Here is a 20,279-nt window from a genome sequence, read left to right on the forward strand (position 1 = left end):
ACCCTAGCTAGAGATGTTCCTTTCCCTGGCTTGCGGAAAACCATCGTCCTCCGAGCTATAATACACTTGCAGGTGGTGCGAAAAACTAGGACACACAAAGCACGCAAAAGCCGGCAATAAATCAAACTGGAGTGGAAAATTGATACCATTGCCCGAATCAGGTGCGTGAAGAGAGAGAGGCCACCACAGTCGAACCGGAAATTGTAGGGATTCTGTTGTAAAATTCATGACGCGCTCGCGAGCGTACAACATGCGTTTTGTTTTACAAGCAACCCCTCCTGTGTTTTGTTGTCTCTCGCGGCACTGAATCCTTAACACAGTCGAAAGGTAATAAATAAAGGTAGTTTGTTTTGGGAAGGGATTCGTGGTACTCGTGAGACGGTGGCCACCCCGGAAGTTGGGTTGGTTGGGAGGGGTGGGATTTGGCCCTGTTGCCAGTGCGGGAATATGCGAAGCAAGTGGTGATAATTGAAATAAAATAGATTGACGGCTTGAGAGATAAATTTCAAAGTCGAGCAGAGTGCAGAGCGTCGATTTGAGGTGTATTGTTTCGCGTTTGTGGAAAAGATTTATGAGGGTTTGATCGGAAAGGGTTTTTTTTTGCTTTCAAGCAATTAATCTGCTTAAATGGTGTGCTTTAAAAACACGATGGTATGACAGGGAAAGAATAGATGCATTGAATACAAAAAAGCTAATGCAGCAGAATTGTAATATAATTTAAAGTAAGTAAACTAAATCTTTCCCTGTTCCTGAGAGGAACACCCGTGAAAAGTATCGGGCCGGCATTTACAAAGCGGATTCAGTGACAGTTTAATCATCAACTTAATGTTATAACATGTTAAGGTTATTGTTAACATTCCATAGGTCGCCTTCCTAAGGTGTCTTGATAAGGTCCAGTTTGTGACGATACACTTATTTCCCTTTACTATGCAATCGAAATCAGCAGAGAAAAGATCGCCAGTTGTGTTGGTCCGAGCCGGGATTTGAACCCCGATCTACCGCTTACGAGGCGGAAGCATTACCGCTGGGCAACGTGGCTCGGTCATATACACAGCTAAAAAAGTAGTAATCCAGCTGCATGTAAAAGGCCTGGGTGTAAAATAAATATTGCATTATTTTATGCAATTTATGTGATTTTACACCCTGAAATATGTAGCCCATCAGTATGAGAAACCTACTTGACCGAAATGTCAAGCTCATATATGCGTTTATCCTTACAGCTTTTCATCGATCTGATGGCCGAGTGGGCTAAGGCGCCAGTCCTTACTGTTGGTGCTGAGTTTGAATCCCGTCGGTTGCAACTTTTTTTTTGTGTTAGCAAAAAAAGTACATGCAGTGTGTAATATTAAGTGTTTATTTTGACGAAGGTGATGTGCATGCTTTTGCATGCGATTTTACAATCGGATTTTTTGCTGTGTAATTTAAGCTCAAGGCGAATATTTTGTAATGGAGCAATTCCAGCTCAAATCAGGAATTTTTCTGGTACTTTTGTACCCGACCCTCTCCGATTTCAATGAAACTTTTTAGACATGTTATCCTAGGCCTATATAAGCCATTTTTGTGTATATGGAGCCAATAGTACTCGAAAATAACATTTGAGAAGGGCGTAAGGTATTTAAATATTTTTGTATTTTGCAATTTAAAAATTACTGTATCTCGAAGCCATTGCGTCGTATCAAAAAGTGGTCAAAGTCAAACTTGTAGGAAATTGGACGGGCTTTCTGAAAAAAATACACTGAAACAAAAATACACGCCACTTCTATGAGATTTTTTGATTTTTAAGTCTAAAACTTAAATTTAAAGGTGTTGTCACGATTTTTTTTCGTTCAAAATTTTTGAGGAAATAGCCTAAGATGTTACCAAAAGACTGACGAAAAATGCAGGATGGTATGTCTCTCCTAAAAAAATACAAAAATCATTTACTAAAACTGTTTTTTTGAAAAGTGGTCTAAACGTCAAAATTTTAAAAAACCCATAGTGGGAATCGATTCCCCAGACAATTTTACATAAAAGTCTCGATATAGACCATTGTCCTATGTCCAATCCTTGGGAAGATACAGCGGTTTTAAAAATAAAAATGATGAAAATGAGAGGGTACACTGGCTATTTATTTTTGACCCCATAACGCGGTACACACGGTACACATCGCAGCATTCTGGAAAATTAAAATGAGAGTTACCAATTTTTGTTCAGTGACTTGAGGCGTTACGGTTTTGATGACGTTTCCCTCTGTCAAAAATTTTCACTCTTTTTAAATTGAACTGTCAAAACAGTCAACTTGACCGGCGAACTGTAGAGATCCTTGGTTATATTCGAGAGTTTGGTTGGATTGCTTCAAAAACGTTTTGAAAACCACCGGCAATTCCGCTCGGTTTCGTACCGGCCGGTGTTGTACTGTTCTCCAGGTTGTCTGCTTCTAGCTTAATCTTCTGCTTCTGCTGGACCACGACTTCGCTACCCTGCTGATTCCCCTCGTCCCCAGCGCCAGTGCCAACACCGGTCCTCAGCCGGCACTTTCTTTAACGCCACGTCCCGTCGCCTGCTAATGTCCTGCGCCAGACCAAAGTCCACGAGCAGAAACTGTGCAATTCGGCATTCAGGATCGTGTGGCCAGCACGTAACATCCTCCTCCCTGAACTTCTGTCGTGCTCTGCCAACAGAACATCGAGTCTAGAAATCGACTCCAGATTTTGCAGTCCACGGTTCGACCCAAGTTCATGTACGAACCGGCTCGCCGCTTCTTGGAGTTTTTTTTCATATGAAATCTACACCGTTGGCCCATGGTTTGCCACACTATTCCAATGAGCAAGTCGAACATGAAAGAAGATGTTGATATGGCATGACATTCTCTAGCTGTACTGGACATATGTATTTTAATTTGCATAAGTTGAAGGCGATCTTAACGTTGAAACTCGGCTGTTAATTTAGAAAAAAATATAATAAAACTCGGTTGAATTCAGATGGGTTTTCTATATTTCAAGCGGATTCATCGGAATTTTACTGTGTTATCTGTTAATCTGTTCGCTTCGTTAGGGGTGTGATTCACTGTCAACATGTCCAAAACAGCATTGGGGACAGGAATGACAGAATGTGTTTAGTTCCAGCATCGGGTTGACCCAAGATTTGGATCGTATTCTTTATGACTTCCGCTGAGGTTCAGCAGACGCAACTGGATGGAACTCGCTTGCCGAAAAACTTCTCCGGAACATACAATTGTCCCGATTACCACTTGTACGGCGCCTTTATATCGATGCCATCTATGGCGCTTGGCAACCTTCATGTGCCGATTGACTCGTTCGTGTTGACCTGAAGCTGATAAAGAAACGGAACAATTTTAGTCAAAATATCACTCTTGAAATATCCTCAACAATAAATTCACCTTTTCCTCCTGGATGATGATCTACTGTAGCTGGCGCACAAGCACCTACACGAGATACAGTTCAATTCTCCTGGATCTTCATCGGGGCCTTGAAGTGGCCCAGCGTATGGAGCGCCTCGTAGCAGCATCGAGTTGACACCGCGGGCTCGAATCTGGCAACAGGACACAAATTTCAACGATTTTTTTTCGATTTTTCAGTGAACACTGAGAATCGTCTGTCCGGGTACCCGGACGGTTCTCGAAAGAACTTGGTTCACAAAGAACTGTATCGGCAAGGTTCCCCGGATATTCACCCGTGTCGTCGTACAAATGAAAAAATGGGTTTTTTTGTGGTTTTTGGCAATTTCTATATGACAGACTTGGTTTTTCAGTCTCGTAAATATTTTTACCGGAAAGCTCGTCCAATTTCCCATAAGTTTGCCTTTGACAGCTTTTTGATTTGACTCGTTTTGATATTTACGTAAGCTAATTTACTATCCAGGTTTCTACCACACTGAAAAAAATATTCTCTTTTCAGTTATTAACAATGTAATTAAGCTTATAACTGTAAGCGCTTACATCCAATTGAAATGCTGTCAAAGGCAAACTTATAGGAAATTGGACGAGCTTTCCGGTAAAAATATTTACGAGACTGAAAAACCAAGTCTGTCATATAGAAATTGCCAAAAACCACAAAAAAACCCATTTTTTCATCATTTTTATTTTTAAAACCGCTGTATCTTCCCAAGGATTGGACATAGGACAATGGTCAATATGGAGACTTTTATGTAAAATTGTCTGGGGAATCGATTCCCACTATGGGTTTTTTTTAAAATTTTGACGTTTAGACCACTTTTCAAAAAAACAGTTTAAGTAAATGATTTTTGTATTTTTTTAGGAGAGACATACCATCCTGCATTTTTCGTCAGTCTTTTGGTAACATCTTAGGCTATTTCCTCAAAAATTTTGAACGAAAAAAAATCGTGACAACACCTTTAAATTTAAGTTTTAGACTTAAAAATCAAAAAATCTCATAGAAGTGGCGTGTATTTTTGTTTCAGTGTATTTTTTTCAGAAAGCCCGTCCAATTTCCTACAAGTTTGTCTTTGACCACTTTTTGATACGACGCAATGGCTTCGAGATACAGTAATTTTTAAATTGCAAAATACAAAAATATTTAAATACCTTACGCCCTTCTCAAATGTTATTTTCGAGTACTATTGGCTCCATATACACAAAAATGGCTTATATAGGCCTAGGATAACATGTCTAAAAAGTTTCATTGAAATCGGAGAGGGTCGGGTACAAAAGTACCAGAAAAATTCCTGATTTGAGCTGGAATTGCTCAATGACAGGTTTTTTGTTCCCCTTTTTCAAATATTCGACAAAATTCTGGGGAAAAAAAATATTGCCTGAAATTCAAATTCTCTTCAACAAAAAAAAAACTTGTGCAATCGCCTGTAAACTAGTATTCAATTCTAGAGTTTTTTTTTAAATTTCCTATAAACTAATGTCCTAGACTAGGACCTATTCAAAAAAAACTCGAGAATTGCAAATTTCATTTAAAGTTTTTGTTCTCTCTCTCCTCCAGAATTTTCCAAAATAATCGAGGGGGGCAAAAAAAAATTGATCAATATTTGAATTTTCAAGAAAAAAACAATAAAAAAAATGTGAAAAAATAATGTTGGGACCACAAATCGGTACAAAACGTGAAAGTTTAGGGGAAAAATTCATGTATTCATTGATATTTTCCAATTTTTTGATGGTGGCATATCCTTCATAGTGCTCAAAGCATTTTGTGATAGTTTTTTTTTTTAATTTGAAAATAAGGCTTTCAATTTGAAAGTTTTTTTTTGTATTTTTGTTGTTGAAAAAAATAATTTGGTTTTTAATTTGGAAAAAAGCATAGAAAATATTTTACCTTTGTTTTTAAATACAATATAATATATTTTTTAAATTGTGGAATCATGACCAAGCTTGACAACCTCTGAAAATATTTTAAAAAAATCCGCAAAAGTGTCAGAGGTTGGTATGAGCACACACTTAAACTTTATAAATCTGAATTTAGGGCATTTAAATATATACACAGCAAAAAAAGTAGTAATTCAGCTGCGTGGAAAAGGCCTGGGTGTAAAAAAATTGCATTATTTTATGAAATTCTATGTAATGGGTAACCTACTTGACCGAAATGTCAAGCTCATATATATGCGTTTATCCATTCCGTTCTTCATCGGTCTAATGGCCGAGCGGGCTAAGGCACCAGTTCTTATCGATGGTGCTGGGTTCGAATACCGTCGGTTGCAACTTTTTTTGTGTTTACAAAAATTGTACATGCAGTGTGTAATATTAAGTGTCTTTTTTGACGAAGGTGATGTGCATGCTTTTGCATACGATTTTACCATCGGATTTTTTGCAGTGTATTTTATCTATTAACAAAACAAATTTGGAGACATTTGGTAGTATCATTGCTGAGATATAGCTAATTGAAGTTAGTAGTTTCAAAAAAACGGGTGCCTCGATATCTCAAGAATAATTTGACCAAATCGGCTCAAAATTTGGTGAAAACTCCTTAAGCTGGTCCTGTGATCATGCCGAATGCGATTTTCAAAAAGTTTATTTTAATTTGATTTTTGATTTTTGAAAAAAAAAAAAAAGAAAAATATAAAAATCGAAATAACAAGCCATAGTTTCAACATTTGTATGAAAACAAGTGTTTTAAAATGCTTTCTACATTAGTTCAGTTGTTTTAAATGGGAAAACGTTCAAATGACTTTTTTTCAACTAAAACTTTGTGTGAAAAGACGAATTGAAATTAATCGTTTTCCGAATTGTCAGAGAATTGCTTTTGCTGATTGAAAATGTTCCTGAGAAAAATATTGTAGTTTTAAAAAATAAAGTAAATGTTTTATTATGTTTTTTTTAGTAAATGCAAAAAGTTTAAATTGAAGAATGACACTTTTAATGCAATTGCAATTGTAGAATATGACCTAATTCAACCTAATTCCTTAAATTAAATGCTCCGAAAGATATCCTACTCACCACAAACTCAAACACGAACGTGAGCGTTTCCCGCGTGTGGACGATGTCGTGCAGCGTCACGATGTTTGAATGTTTCAGTTCTTTCAGCAGGGACGCCTCCCGGATCGCCGTGAACGGGGCACCTTCCTCTTCCTGTAACCGGATTTCCTTTAGCGCCACCACTTGATTTGTTAAACTAAAGTAGAAAGAAGACGAAGAAAACGGAAAACAAGCGTTAGATAAATCATCACCGGAAAAGTGGCTGTGAGGGCTTTTCGTGTTCGTTGGCAAACTTTAATTCGATTAAAGCTCCTCCAGAACAAAGGGTCCGTTCGACGTGTGGGGAAGACAAATTGGAGCTTTTCGCAATAAACAACCGCTGGGACGGAAGGCGAAGCAAGACGAGTAGGATGTGATGGATTTGTCCCACGCGATCTGTCCATTTTGGATGGACAGTTTTGGGGGAGAGCATAATGATACCGTAGTTAGTGGAGGAGGCGCACAGTTATTTACGAGCAGGCCACGTGGTTGAGACGAATTCTCGACGGACACAAAGTATAGTTCAACATAATCCTAAATAAATGTTTCAATTAGTTAAGCTTGAAAGGAAAAAAATACGATTAAAGCAAAACAAAATTGACGCTAAACATGCAAAAAATAGTTTTAAATAAAACTACAAAAGTTTGCATAGAATTTCTCACCGACGACCAGTTGAACCATAAATAACTGTTGATCGACGTCGAACGTATAGGGCTTGAAACTCTTTTCTGTCTTTATTTGCCTGTACAGCAATGCTGTTTGTTTTCCCGATATTGTTTTCGTGACAATCGCCCAAAGAGTTGGCTCGAGAGTTGAAATCGAATGACAGACGTTAAGCTGGGCACACATCTCTCCAAAGTAGATGTCGGAGTTGAGGCGACCATGTTGTAAATTAAATTGAATTTATTTTTAGCCACGTTACGCTAGAAAAATTCAATTACATTTTCCTGAATGTGAAATTAGTTGCAGCGAAATGGAAAGCAAAGTTTATCGTCCCGTACCATCTTTCAACGCTCCAAGACGCTGCCCCAAGAAAAGGGTTTCAAATTTCTCAAATTTGGCTTCGGAGCGAAAAAGGTCTTGAGCCGATGCCATCACAGTTCAGCAGCTCATCACCATCAGACACATTAACCAACAGAAGAAGAAGAAGTGGAAAAAAACTGTCGAAGCTGTCAAGAAAATGAGCCAGCGGAAACTAATGATGATGATGATGGGAAAATCTATGGCAACGCTTGAGGAAAACCTCCCGAAGAACAGCATAAGATTTTCGTCTGTTGTCCCCTACTTTGGGAGGTCGTGTCTTCTTGCTCTTTTATATAACAACTTAATTATAGCTACACAAGATTAAGATGAAAAAACTGAAAAGAGTTCGTCTTACAAATAGACGAGTGCAGCTGACGGGATATTTACCAAAAGTCGGGTTAAATATTTAAATGCGTCTTATTTTATTCCGGATACTTTTGAAAAAATCGAAAACAAACAGTATCATAAGCCACTTTCAAATGTTACCCTCTCAAAAAGTGCTATTATTTTTGCGCCACGTCTTGTACAAACAGAAGGCAGTCTTCTTCAGTTTTCCTCCAAGGCGCCTTGTGTTACGGGCTGATGAGTTTGTCCAAAAGCTGGGAAGCAGAGAGAAAAACTTCTTGCGGTTTGTGGTTGCTACAGAAAACGCTCGCCAAATTGATGGTCGGAAATGCAAAATGATGCCACTGACGGTCTCTTCCGATCAATTAAGTCGGTAGCGCTGGGAAAATTCGTAGGAAGATTGTAATTTTGCGCTAATTGGATATGTTGAGTTATCTAAGGATTTAATTTATAAAATTAGGATAGGCTTTTTCTATGGATAACAAATTTATGTTTTATTTAGTTAAACCTGCCATCTTTTCGGAGATAATCCTAAAATAAATTTCAAGTTTTTCTTCTCGAATGATTTTACTCCCACTGAACAAATTTTGTATATTCAAAAGGATGAACCAATTTTCTTTCGATTTTATTCCTCGCGAAAAGGTATATTCATGTCGGATTATACTGCTGGGAATAAAACGGATTATATGTATTCTTTTCAAAATTTCATTTTTGCCAACCATTCGAAAGGAGAACGCCACAAAATAGAACTAGGTTGCAGGAAAAGACAAAATCAATAGCAGCCAAATACATCGGAAAAAGTGCTGTTTGAAAACGCCGGAACTGAATCGAAATTGGAAATGGGAGAAAATCGATCCCTTCCTGCTGAGCTTTCTTTTTACGAGTCCCCCTTTTTTCCGGGCGGGAATGTTGTCTTATGATCCGGAAACGTTTTGGCTGAAATAGATTTCAAAAGCTACAGTTGAACGACGAACTCTTTAACAAGTGATGCCACCCTGAAGCTGTGGGTTCAACTTTTTGGAATAAACTTTCCCCGTTGGTAAAAAGGGATTGACATGCCCGGGCGAGGAACCACTTTGGACCAGCATCAGGTTGGTTGAAAACGTAACCGGGTTTGCGGGCGAGGAAAAACTTTTTTCCCAAGGACATTTTCATACGCCAAAGTGTTTGATCCCCGGTCGGTCGTCACCCAGCGGTGTCCACAACTTTACCGACCGGCGCGCGGATCAAAATCTCTATCGCGCTAAGCTCGGTTTGGAGAGTTCTAACAGTTGCGTAATAAACCCCCTGTGGGAGGAACGTAACTTTTTGGCTGTAGCGCTCCGCACGAGGGCGAGAAAAAGTTCAGCCATGAAATTAGATTTGAGCAAAAGTCACAGATTTAGTGGTGCTCCCGCAGCGTGACACGAAGTGAGGACACCCATCGGCTACTGCGGCTGCTGCTGCCAGCAGTGGCAATCATTGTGACCGATAATGATGGTCAGCAGCGGCGGGTACACCCTATCGAGCCAATCTGTCCCTCGTAAAACTTTTGCTGACCTCTGTAGTTTGGCTTTTACATAGTGTTTTTATGCTGAGCAATTTTCTGAAACTTTGCGAGTGATTACTCAAAAATGCCATTTTGAATAATTTATTCTTCCATAAAAATTTTCATGATATTTTGGTATTTATGCATACAAAAATGCTACAAAAAGAACGGTTTGCTGACTATTATTTTTTAACCAGGACGGTTTTTAACACATTTTCCCCGTGTTAAAAAAGTCAAAAGCCGATAAAATATTAACTTTATGTTTAGTCATGATCATGATAGTCATGACGCCATGATTAGAATTCCCGGACGCTTCGAAACCCGGACACCTCATCTTGTTTTATCAATTATTTGGATATAAGTTCGCAATATGAAACTGTGTTATTTGATGGATTCTAACATCAACTTTCATTTAAAGTTTGTTTGAACGCTGTAGGTAATTCCAAAACAATCAAAAAAATAAAATTATAAGTTTAACAAAAATGTGAAACGTTTCACTGAAATATGTCATGGGCGTCCGAGGCACTGGGAAGGCAAAGCAGAAATTTATGGTTTTGATTTCCTTAAATTCTCAGCAATTTTTTTATGGAAATATCGCGCAAAATCGAGTGTCCGGAATTCGAAGCAAACGTGTCCGGATTTCGAATCAGCTTTTATCAGTGTCCGGGATTCGAAACATAACAAGTCATTTTATTTTTTAAATTGTGATCATATAATTATAAATAAGAATTTTATACTCGACTACGATCCAACAAATTTAACGCCACCTTTTGGAGGAATTTTGAATTTCCCCAAAAAAATTTTTTCGAATTTTCCCATACAAACTTCAACGATAAAAAGCGACCCTTAACCGATTCGGCTCAAAATTGGCTCAGTAACTTACCTAAAGAATCAAACCAGGGGGTATCTCCAATGATTTTCCAAAATTTTCAATTGTTCTTGTCACCCTCCATACAATTTTGAGGTCTGTTCATACAAAATGGGCATGTGAATGTTCTTAAAACTGTATCCAGAGAAAAGATTTTCTGATCGATTTGGTGTCTTGGGCAAAATTATATGGTATGCTTAGAACTTTTAAGAAAAAAAAATGTGCACGGAAAAAATACCGTGCAATATCTGGTACCGGAGTATACCTTTTTGAAAAAATGTGATTGTTTGAAAAATAATCGAGAATATTGTTTTGAAACAAAATTTAAAAACTCACTTTTAGATGCAAAATCACATTTGCAATCAAAAATGTCATCACACTTTTTTTTTTAGTAAAAAGCACATTTTCTAAGATATGAACATTATAAGATTGAATTTTTCGATAAATGTTCAGTTTTTTTCAGAAAATTTAAAATACTTGATGATTGATGAATATATATTTTCAAAATTTACTAAAATATTATTTTTCTGACTTTGTTTTTCAGGTTGCTAAAAAATTAAAAACAGCCTCCTATATTTTAATTTTTGAGAAAAATAAGTTTTTTTCTGTGTCACCTAATAACCGCACATTTTTCAACTCGCGATATTGGTTCGATTTTCAATGTTAAAAAATGAAACTTATGTCAATATTTTTCGAAAAAAAGCATAAAATGCCTATAACTTGGAAAACGGTGCACTTTATCGTAAAATCATTTTGATAATTTCGTTCTATAATGTCTTCAATAATCAATAATTAATAAAAATGTCAAACAAAAAAATCAGAAAAAAATCCGTCTGCCTATTCTTTCCTCATCATTACCTATAACATGGCCGAAGACACCACCAATTCCATCAGATAATCTTTTTTCATGATACAGAATTTCGAACATTCACATTTGACATGCCCATTGTGTTTGGAAAAAAACAATGATGCAAAATGGCTTGTTTTGACGTAAGGAATGCATTGACAAAGTTTCATCCAATTCAAGTCGATTTTCGAGAACGTAAAAATTTACTTTAAGATATGCTTTACTTGGACTCCCTTACAGTGTCAAATATAAATTTGATTCCACCTAATTCAATTAAATTACCCTGGGTCCTGTCTGCATGACCTATTTTGGGTGAGGAGCAAGTGGATTCTTGTCGAATATTTATTCGTTTTTCATACCTATGAATTCCTGCCTGTCACGAAACAAGGAAATCTTCCGGGAATAAGATATCTTCCAGGGACAATTTTGTAATTTATCTAGAAGTTTTTTCACTTGACACGAGGACATCCTCCCCCTGGCCAGACAAAACAAAAATGAAAACATTCAATCTTGCTCCCGTTTCGAGCAGGGAAAATAACTTTGCAAAACAATAATTTGCTCATTTGTTACTTCTTATTATGACGCTCCCTCATGAAATTGAAACTTTGGCCAAGCCAACCCCCAGCCAGAGTGTGCGAGTCCCCAAGTGATAACAATTTCCATCAACACTCATCACAGCCACGCGGGAAAAGCGCGTGAAACTGCGTCGCCGGGGGGTGGGAAATTGAATCAATTTATAACATTTATTTTTCTCATTTGGCACGCTTTTGTTGACGTTGACTTCGGTCTGCGAGATAGGGGAAGGGGGCGAGGAAGACCCACTCCAAGGGATAAAAGATTGCCGCCAATTTATAGCGCCCAACACGCCCTTGTTGAGGTGTGCGGTTGTGTCAACAGAAATGACCTGTGCTGGGATGCGGAAGATAAGAGGTATCCCTTAGATACCGCCGTCACAACTTGGAGGAAAAACAATTTTAATTTATTGTCATTCCAGAGTGTTACTGCGGCGGACAAGCGCCGGAAGATGCTATCACTTCCGGGGCAGCAAAAACTTAAGGATGCTCCGGAATTAGTAGAGGATTATGGCAGTGCTTACGGACACGTCGAACCGGTGTTTTTCCTCCGGTGTTCCGGTGAGTTTCCCCCTTTCCTTAATCCCCATTGTTGGCTTTCTTTGGCTGTTTGTTATGTCTTAAGCTCTGCTGCTCTCTTTACTCGGAGGTTCCTTTTTCTTTCTAGCCCCCTGCTAGGGAGGAGTGAAGGATATACGAGAGCATTTTTGAATTTATAGGATCCCGGCGAAATTTATGGTATTTCTTCGTACCGGATTCCACCCTGCCACGAGGACCAACCGGGGGACGACATCGTCCTTGTGAACCAGGAGATTCCGGCAGGACTGAGGAAATAACAACAGTTTTGTAGTAGAAGAAGTCCAGAAGAGATATCTGATGGTCTACTTGCCTCGTGAATGTCGGGCCAGAATAAAGAATGTGGGCATAATTTATCACATCACATAAAAGACAGAGAGAGAGAGAGTGGGGGATTTGTTTGGAATAATAAAACCAAATTGTTGACCAAAGGTGGTCACTATCGTGTGTTTGAAAAGTTTCAACAGATGATGTATTTGTCGAATCCTAACAGAGCTCAGTCATTCTTTGTATAGGTTTACTAGTTTTCATACAGCAAATAACTCCAATTTATCCATAATTAAGAATAATTTGTCTTCGTCCGATAACCTTAGCAAAAGTTTTTGGTCAAAATTATTGCAGTAGTTGGGGAGATATTTGAAGTTCTTTTTTTTACATTTTTTTACAGACCATCAGTAAAACCCTCCGGAATTCAAATGAATTTCCATACATAAAACTTCACGGACGCCGGAAGTCGACAAGAAATTCGACTGTCATTCGGCGACGAACATCGACATGTCACGCTACGACGGACCACGGACGGCTGTGACGGCAGAATGAACGAAAGAAAGCTAAAATTTGAATAATTTTATTGACGAGACCGGCTGAGCTCATAAATTATGCAATAAAGGAATTTAAATATTTCTTTCACCCGGAAGTCGATTTTCCTTCGTCGTTTTCGAGTGAAGAAAAAAAAGTTAGCAGGTTTCCGCGTTGATTGATTCTAAAGCCGACGTGTTCAAATTGCTCCCAGTAGGGACATTTACGACGACACTGTGCGAAAAGCAGATTAAGCGGAAATGGGGTTCGCACACCTTGTTGCGACAGTTTCGTTCTGGAGGAGCTGTTAATTTTACGGCCGTTGGCGAGGATTGAGGCCGGTGGGAAGAAATCCGGAAGAGTTTTCACTTACTTGCTATAACCCTTGAATACCGTCGCATAAGATCCTTCGCCGAGCTGCTCGAGTTTGATGTATGCTTCTGTTTTGCCGAACGGAGAGTCACCCTGGAAAGAGAAAGAAATAAACGTTTAGGTCAGATTAGTTTTGAACAATTGGAGCAGTTTTAAAAAGTTTTCAAATTAAAATAATACTCAGATAATTAGATAAAAGTAAGATTTTTAATCACTTATTTGTTGATTAATTCAGTTTCTTTTTCATTATAAAATATGATTAAATAGGTAGTAGTTCATGCAACAAGTTACAAAGTGATGACTTTAGTATACATTTTCCTAACTTCTTGGCACATTATTTTTTAGATTTACAAGAAATTATTATGAAAAAACTCAATTTTATTTTATTCAATTCAATTTACCGTTCTTATAAATTATCAGTTCGTATGATAAATTCATATTAGTGTATATTTTAAAAAGTATTAGTTTAGCCGGGACCGTGGTGTAGGGGTAAGCGTGATTGCCTTTCACCCAGTCGGCCTGGGTCCGATCCCAGACGGTCCCGGTGGCATTTTTCGAGACGAGATTTGTCTGATCACGCCTTCCGTCGGACGGGAAGTAAATGTTGGCCCCGTACTAACCTAAAAAAAAGGTTAGGTCGTTAGCTCACTCTAGGTGTAGGAGTCGTCTCCCTGGGTCCTGTCTCGGTGGAGTCGCTGGTAGGCAGTTGGACTAACAATTCAAAGGTCGTCAGTTCGAATCCCGGGGTGGATGGAAGCTAAGGTGTAAAAAGAGGTTTGCAATTGCCTCAACAATCAAGCCTTCGGACACTTAGTTTCGAGTAGGAATCTCGTAATCGAGAACGCCAAGGCAATGCTGTAGAGCGAATAATTTGATTTTTTGATTTTGATTAGTTTCTGATGCTTTCACAACTGGGATCTTGTTTATTCGTTATGCAACCAAAAATACTTTATTTTGGAATGAAAATTAACAGTTATAATTCTAATTAGCCTTCGGACACCTAGTTTCGAGTAGGAATCTCGCAATCGAGAACGCCAAGGCAATGCTGTAGAGCGAATAATTTGATTTGATTTTTTGATTTTTGAATTCTAATTAGTTTTTCAAACAAAAATTGTTGTTTTATCATTTGAAAATACGGTACCCCTTTCTGTCAAAATATTTATTTTACGATTTTTTTTACTATGGCCAAATTGGATGAAAATTGAAAAAAATATCCACAAAGAGGGCTTACAAGAAGAATTTGGTTAATTTGTTTAAAAGTGTTTAGAGTTTATTTTTAAAAATTTATATAGCACTTGAGCTAACAAGGGCGTAAGAGGTTTTAATATGAAATAGTGTCTAAACTACTTTTATTGCTATGAAAATTCTTTTAGTCGAAGTCATTTATTTAGCTGAATCATTAAAAAAAACTACTTCGTATTATATAGAAAGGTGTCCGAAAAATGTACACGGAGAAAAAAGAGTTCTCAAAATCGTGAACAAGCGTTCATGAAAATGGGAACCTCGAACAAAGTGTTCAAATCACATGGTACGATTTTGAAAAACGTACCATGAAATTTGAACACTTTGTTCGTGGTTCCCATTTTCATGAACGCTTGTTCACGATTTTGGGAACTTTTTTTTCTCCGTGTAAACATATTTCAAAAAATCGCTCCAAATATTTTTAATCTTTAAGTTGTGATTTTATAAAAATAATATTTCTAGTGAAAAAGCTGATTTTTAATGTGATTCCAATGCTTACTATTTATTCATGAGCTCAAACAAGTAAGATTTGTTCTGGAAAAAAGATTTCAAATCCATATTTTCTTCATGATTTTTTTTTTCATTTCAACGTCGTCTCAATATTATTCTTTATCATATTCTTTCAAACTGTTCACAGAGCCATATTTAATAGCAATTTTATGGTTTTGAAGCATAGATTCATTTTACTCGCTGTCCAAATACCGTAAACCGGGGTGACTTTGATAGGATTTCAATTTGTTTTAGAATATTTTCCAACAGGTAAGGTTTTTCTCAAGATTATTATTTTTAAAACATGTACTGGGGTAGGCCACACAAAGTCCATGCACTATTTTGGAGAAAAAAAATTCAATAGTGTTTAGAAAAATAGTTACGTTAAAAATTCTTAGTTTTAATTCCGGGGTGACTTTGATAGTCATAGTTTTTCTTGTTAAAATCATATTTAAGATGTTCAAACTTTATTTGTACGTTAAATGTACCATTACTAAAGTAGCTGATATAGTTTGTAAGAAAAAAAATCAATGTTAAGTTAAGTTAACTAAGTTTATAAGCTTTTAAACAAAATACATATAAATTTTAGGTAAAATTGTTAAAAAGTCGAAATTTTGCCTGAAATTTGTTAAAACTAGTTTTGTTTATAAAATTATCGATTTATATTGCATTTTATACTGAATTCGAAGCACGAATCACAAGTTTTCACATTTCACATGAAATTTGGTCAACTGAAATTGCCTATAAATTTGAAGATTTTTTTTTAATTGTGTTCCAAAAACACATATTATTTATTATTTACAAACTTATTTAACCATCTCCTAGTGGAAAATTGTCCAAAGAATCCGAAAATGCATTCCGTTTTCCGATTCAAAATCATGTTCATTGAGAAAATCATGACACTTAGAGAAGTCCCGTTTCCCGGGAATTTTTTAAACCCGGTAAATTGGACGCTCTACATAAAATTCAATTCAATAAGCTTTTTCGGAATTGCAAAAAATATTGTAAGCAAGAATTGCAAAAAAAATTGTCGTTGCAAAACTTTTTTTGTCAGCACTCGTCGTATTTATCCAACTTGAACCTCGTTTAAGGCTCGTGCTGAAAAAATTTTCTTTTTGCAACTTGTTGCATAAACTACTATTTCGATACCAGTGCTGAAAAGTTCAACTTTTCAGCACCCATTTCTATGCTGAAAAGAAGAACTTTTCAGTACTGGTATTAAAAGGTATTAGTTTTCCATTTTGTTATTTTTGGTAGATAAAAGTAGGCCGTTTCGTCGTTCTGGAATGACAGGAAAAGTAAACAGTTTTACGACGGAATTGCCGATAAAAAGTCATTCGAGAATGACAGGAAATGTAAGCGGCATCTGTATGAGAAAACACCCTTCAACGACAAGTAAAATTTGCAATCCCTAGACACACTGTAACGGCCTGATAACCGTACATGGCCGTGTGGGTTAAAGGCGCAAGTCTCGTGAGTGCTGGGTTGAATTCTCACCGGTTTCAAATATTCTCCCGTAACCACACAAATTGTACATTTAGTCATGTAATGTTGAAGTGTTTTGATGATTTTTTGCTGCGAACAAACAACCGAAAAAATTGAAAATTGTTCAAACTTCGACGATCTGTTACACTGTTTTATTCATGAAAACCATTCCCACAACTAGTTCCACAACCCACACATATCATTTCTCTGAAGAGCGATGATTTACACAAAGATTTACACCCGTGGTTTCACATCCAAAGTCTGGGCTGTGGGGGTTTCATGCATGGAAATCTCACTATCCCTTTATGCAGTACATTTACTTTCCCACCGTGCTGTGAGCATGACATATTTGCGCGTGGTATACATATTGCATACCTCCCAGGCGCGGCGCCAACTTATCACATCCCATTGAGTCGTCGTCGTCGTTGTCACAGCAGAACAGCGTGTTTGAGTGTGTAGTGTTTGTGTGGGATTGGAATGGCATTGCATCCTACAGTGCAACAATAGGAACTATCAGAAGAACAATTCATAATCATAACCGTCATCCTTTTTCAAATTCCGAACATTATTAGGAGGTGGGGGTGAAGAACTGAAGAGTGGTGGTGAAGTATGCTTTTATCAGTGTCTGTACAGTCAGTGATATCTGGTATCCCGCAGCGTTCAGACTACAGGTGGGCTTTGATAAACGGATTGAAAAGTGTTATTCAACATAAAATTTTCGTTTTGACGAAAAAAAAAATGCTTTCGCTACCAATTTTTTCGAAACGACTTTTCGGTTGAAATTGATATCAAACTAGCAAAGCCTACCTGTACGCGGAAAGCCCCACGTTTTCCGCATTGTAAAATAGAAAAAGCCATAAAAAGTCCCTCCCCCACACAGCAGTGCTGGCAGGTTTCTCTTTGTACAATGAGAAATATCCTTCCTGTGTGAGCAGTAAACTTGCATAACAACAGTCAGCGTGCACTGCACTTTGGGGCTTTCTTAATATGAAATGGCGCTTGTTGCCATTCCCGCTTTCCCCACAGACAATGAAGAATTGACTGCAGCAGCAATTCCACAGCAAGTTCAAGTTCCCCTAACCCTCCCATGCTGTTATCACGCACTTTGTATGATTTCGTTATTTTAAATTTTGCCTTTTTCTCCGCTCATCTTTTAAGCATTGAGACTGATTACATCCGGGAAAAACTTCTTCCCGGACCTTTGACATTATCCCGTCGAGATTGCTGCTCCCTGTCACACACACACCCACACTCATGTCACACGTTACATGAATGAAAATGGAAGCATGACGGCTCTGACAAAGTTCAAAAGTGACATTTCTTCTGCCATTGTGCCGTTCCCCATAATTTCCACAAAAGAGAGGATATCTTTAGCAGAAGTTGAAAACTCAACCGTCACCTTCCGGGAGGCAAGGAAATTGTAGGTCGTTCAGAAAGGGCCGCATAAAATGGTTCGAATTTTTTAGAGCACCTGCTATGGACGACCCCTGGAAGCCAAAAGTTGGCCCAAACAACACATACCTATAGGTTTGCTTTATGGTTGGCTGGTGTAACAGAGGAGAGATGGAATTCCCGGAAACAAAAGAGCAAACAAGTGATATGATTTATGTGACGTTTGAATGTAAATTGTCTCCGGGAGCCTTTTCTTTTTGTAACTCAGTGTTTTTGATGTTGAAGTTTAAGGTGGGGTGTATGAAAAGAGGGTCTTTTCACAGTTGCGTGAATCTTTTTTTTTTTTTTTGGGAATTTGTGGTAGTGTTCAAAAAATCCTGTCTTGCTTTCCTATTTTAGTTTTGTTGTTAAACTTATACTGGGTTTCAACATAGTATCTTGATTTTAGCAAACAGAGCAAAACCTACAAAAACAATCCCAGTTTGTAGGCAGAATTGGATTTTACTCCAGCATTCCACACAATGCCCGTTGCTCAGATATTAGAATAAAGGCAAATATTTGCCTGTTCCGGAATCAAATACGAGAGCACCATGAGAGAGCACTGCAACGTCACAGGACGAAGACTGGCACAAAGTTGGCAACGATGCCGGATGCTTCAAATCTTCAAGCACCATGCGTCTCCTTCGTCCAAGAGGTCGGTTCTACTCCCATATAAGTTTCTCTGAGCCACTCCACAGCGGTCGACTTTCACGCAGGGTGTAGCCTTCGTCCCGCAAATGTTTGCCCAGATATTAACGCTCAGAGATATACGGAGCAATATTTGTGTTTGCTCTGTACCGTTTCTGGGATGCTCCTTTGGTGCTGCCCACCCGAGCCACATAGTAACTCCGGGAACCCGGCTGTTTTCCTTCGCTTTATCTTGGCCTGACAGTTTGTTTGCTGCCTGTGCTTTCCAGTGAGGTACCCTATATTGAGGCCAAGGGCGAAACTCGTTAGAGAATTCTGACGAATTTCTTTTCCAAAATAAGGTTCCACGATCCCGATCGGTTGATTTTCCCTTCGGGTGTTGTAAATCATTTGAAACACGAAATAATAAACAAACTCCTAATCAATCCTCCAGGAGCTGTTTTCCGTTCGGTGAAAAAGGTCGTCGATGCCATAACCTGCCGTAATTCTCCCCGTGTTTCGTAACAAGCCTTGTTGGTAGCCCCCGTTCCGAGAAGCTGACGAACAAACGGCAGCGGTGTGGAGCCTCATGAAAAGTGTATTTTATTCGAGTCTGGAAAATCCCAGACCCGTTCCTTTTGTGCGCAAATAAACTTTGGGATATTGTTGGCTATCTAAACATTTCCATCGTTTTCAGGCAACTTTTATCCTCTCGGAGCAGCGAGCGAGGAAAATCCACTTTTGTGTCTCGTTGTTCCAGCAGTAATGCTGTACATTCCATTTTTGGCCTGTTGACCTTTCACCTCTACGGTCGAAAATTTGGTAGCTCAAGACTGGAACATGGGTCTGTGCTGGTCGGGAAGGGGGAAACGCGGAGGAAAGAACAGACCCATTAACAACCACAGCAGCCGGACAATCAGGCTAAATTGCTTTGATGTGGGTTGAGCTCGACGGTTCAGGATCGTCCAAATTTACGAAGGAATAATTAGGGCTCGGGAAATTTAATTCGCACCGGATTCAACCCTTCATCAAAAGTGCGCGGGTGAAACTTTGTGCGGGAGAAATTAAAGCACCACACAAAGTTTTGTTGGAATTAAATTCGTGCTATTTTCGTTAAGATTTGACAACAAAAAAATAGAATAAGAAATTTTTGTTGAATATTTCTAAGAGGTGCAATGAATACACCATTTCAGTAGTCTCAAACGTTCAAAACTAAAAACACCAAATCGATTACCAAAATGCATAATGTGTGAGATCGTTGAATGCCTGCACTTTGCGTTTTCCACATCGAGCGGACGTATGTCACACCAAAACCAAACCAAACGTGACCACCGATGACTGGTCGTCAAATGGGAAATCCAATTTCAAATTTTGTGGTTAGGCTACGCGCTGCTAGCAGTTGGTCCATTCCAAACCAATACTGTGCTCCGGAGAATTAGCCAGTTTAAATTGTACATCCAGTTGCAAAGATTAAGTCCAACTGAAATTTGTCCTACAACCGTTAAACTGGGAATTTACTTAATGGTGCACATCAACCGGGGCTTTTTGCACCAATCCTTTTTATTAACTTAAACCTCCTTACCTTGAAACGGCCGATTTCGACAATTTTTTTTTTTTTTTTTCATTTGGCTCAAACTTTTTGGGAGCCTACTCTATGACCA

At 38.2% G+C, this 20,279-nt stretch overlaps 1 protein-coding gene across 2 annotated transcripts in view; it reads right to left on the reverse strand.

Annotated features, from left to right (window-relative positions):
• LOC120417615 (cyclin-dependent kinase 14) overlaps positions 1-20,279 on the reverse strand; it is a 267,069-nt gene that overhangs the window by 23,061 nt on the left and 223,729 nt on the right. For both annotated transcript variants that reach the window (XM_052710860.1, XM_052710861.1), the window contains 2 exons: positions 13,346-13,437; positions 6,398-6,572 (listed from right to left, as the gene is read on the reverse strand). In XM_052710860.1, the coding sequence (XP_052566820.1) occupies positions 6,398-6,572; positions 13,346-13,437 (267 nt within the window). The remainder of the gene's footprint in view (positions 1-6,397; positions 6,573-13,345; positions 13,438-20,279) is intronic.

The sequence above is a fragment of the Culex pipiens genome, chromosome 3 (assembly GCF_016801865.2).
Source record: "Culex pipiens pallens isolate TS chromosome 3, TS_CPP_V2, whole genome shotgun sequence".
NCBI lineage: Eukaryota > Metazoa > Arthropoda > Insecta > Diptera > Culicidae > Culex > Culex pipiens.